Source organism: Tupaia chinensis, unplaced genomic scaffold (genome assembly GCF_000334495.1).
Source record: "Tupaia chinensis unplaced genomic scaffold, TupChi_1.0 Scaffold000489_1, whole genome shotgun sequence".
In the NCBI taxonomy this organism is placed as follows: domain Eukaryota; kingdom Metazoa; phylum Chordata; class Mammalia; order Scandentia; family Tupaiidae; genus Tupaia; species Tupaia belangeri.
Genome location: NW_006160001.1, coordinates 3335560 through 3338128, shown reverse-complemented (window position 1 = coordinate 3338128; position 2569 = coordinate 3335560). Strand labels below are relative to the sequence as shown.

The following is a 2569-nucleotide window of genomic DNA, read 5'->3' as shown; positions in this document are numbered from 1 at the left end:
GGGGGAGGTTTTTGCTATAGGGCATGTGCGCTCACCAGACAAACAGAGAGAGACATAGAGACAGAAAGCGAGAAATCACCCTCCAGGGAGGATGGTCACGCCACAATCCCTTCTCTTCCATTCTCCTCTCCGGATCTTGGGCACGCACGCACACATGCCCGGCATGAGTTTTAAGCCACCGGGTCCGGGACGCAAACTGCGGTCGACTAAGTGCGAGTCCAGCGACATAGCCATTACGCTAACTGCTGGTTCCCCGCCCAGCGTGAGTTTTAAGCCACTGAGTACGTGACGTGAACCGCGGTTGACTACGTGGGAGTCCAGCGACTTAGCCATTATGCTAACTGCTGGTCCCAAGGAAATTTTTTGAAGAATTATTTTACTAACTTTATTTAGTTAGTTATAATTTGACCAGAGAGGGACAGAGCCAGAGAGAGAGAGAGAGAGAGGGAGTAAGAGAGAGAAAGAGAAACTGAGAAAGCAAGCCACCAGGTCTAGGGCTCGAACCACAGTAACCCATGTAGATGTCCAACGCCCCTAGCCACCACGCCACTTGCTGGCCCCTCAAGTTTTAGGAAATTAACTAAATTTACTTCACATTTGACAGTTTCTTGTGATTTATTTATTTTTACTAACCTCCTTATTGAGATATAATTCATAGTCTTTAAAAGGGTACCATTCAGTAGTTTTTGTATATTCATCAAATCCATAGCTAAATTTTAACCACTTAAAAATTTTTATATTTTATTTTATATATATACATATATATATATACACACACACACATATATACACATACACACATGTATATGTATATATATGCATATATATATTCATTTACTTAGGTTTTTGCCATAGGGTGCAAGAAGAAAATAATACCTGAGGTAGAAGAAATGAATTGTTGATTTTTATCATAGTCAGACACAACTTCTTGAGAAGCAGCTTCCTTATCTTCTAGAAAATTTAGAGATTTGAGGCAAAACAGGGAAAAAAAAGAATTTTGTAAACACAAGAGAATCAGTTTTATAATGTAGATAATTAGATATTATGCATAAAGGATACAGAATCAACATTCAGAAATCTATAGCATTTCTATATATGAACAGCAAGCAGATGGAGATAGAACTGAAGAGAACAGAAAGTAATTCCATTTACTATAGCCACAAAAAGTATAAGATACCTAGGAATATATCTAACCAAAGAAGTCAAAGACCTCCACAAGCAAAACTATAAGAAACTAGAAAAAGAAATTGAAAATGACACAAAAAAGTGGAAGGACATCCCATGTTCTTGGATCAGACGAATTAATGTAATCAAAATGACAATTCTACCCATATTAATCTACATACTTAACGCAATCCCAAAGTACCAAAGACATTTTTCACAGACCTAGAAAAGACAATAATAGAATTTGTCTGTAATCATAAAAGACCTCGTATTACAAAAGCCATCCTGCGCAAGAAGAGTGGAGTGGGCAGCATCTCACTCCCTGATCCCAATAAATAAATACTATAAAGCTGTAATACTCAAAACAGCATGGTACTGGCACAAAAACAGACAGGTGGCCCAATGAAACGGAATAGAGACCTCGGAAATAAACCCCAAAACATACCGCTAATTGATTTTTGAAAAGGGTACCAGTCAATCCACTGGGAAAAGGAAAACCTCTTTAGCAAATGGTGCTGGAAACACTGGGTTTCCATCTGCAGAAAGATGAATCTGAACCCCTACCTCTCACCATTAACAAAAATCAACTCAAAGTGTATCAAAGATCTAAACCTAAGACCTCAAACTATAAAACTACCACTGGAAAACACTGGGGAAACTCTGAGAGACATCAGAGTAGGCAAAGACTTATTAAATAAAACCCCAAAGCACAGTCAATAATCCCGAAAATGGACAAGTGGGATTATATCAGAATAAGAAGTTTCTGCATGGCAAAAAACACAGTAATTAGTGTGAATCAACAGTCCTCAAAACGGGAGAATATTTTTATAAATTATGCTTCAGATAAGAGACTGATAAAAAGAATAAACAGGGAACTTAACTGGCTTACCTGAAAAAAAATTACTAATCCAAATAAAAGATGGGAAAATAAACTGATAAAAACATCTCTCTAAGGAAGACATACAAATAGTCAAAAGGCATATGGAAAAATGCTCAATGTCTCTCATCATAAGAGAGATGCAGATCAAAACCACAATGAGATATCACCTAACTCCAGTCAGAATGACTAAGATCAAAAAAACTATAAATGATAAATGCTGGCATGGATGTGGTGAAAGGGGAACTCTCCTACATTAATGGTGGGAATGTAAATTGGTCCAGCCACTGTGGAGAACAATATGGAGATTCCTCAAAGATCTACAAGCAGAATTATCATATGATCCAGTAGTCCTACTCCTTGGAATCTACCCAAAGGACAGAAGAACGCTTAGTTGAAAAAGTGCTTGCAAATATATGTTTATTATGGCATTATTCACAATTGCTAAGACATAGAACCAACCCAAATGTCCATGAATAGAAGAATGGACTGAAAAAGTGTGGCACATATACTCTATGGAATACTATT

The 2569-nt window shown here is 37.4% G+C and overlaps 1 protein-coding gene across 1 annotated transcript in view; it reads right to left on the bottom strand.

Moving 5' to 3' along the window:
• The window catches only part of CPLANE1 (ciliogenesis and planar polarity effector complex subunit 1), a 182135-nt gene that overhangs the window by 61508 nt on the left and 118058 nt on the right, over positions 1–2569 (bottom strand). The window contains exon 40 of the mRNA XM_027774878.1: positions 877–951. Coding sequence (XP_027630679.1) covers positions 877–951 — 75 coding nt within the window. The remainder of the gene's footprint in view (positions 1–876; positions 952–2569) is intronic.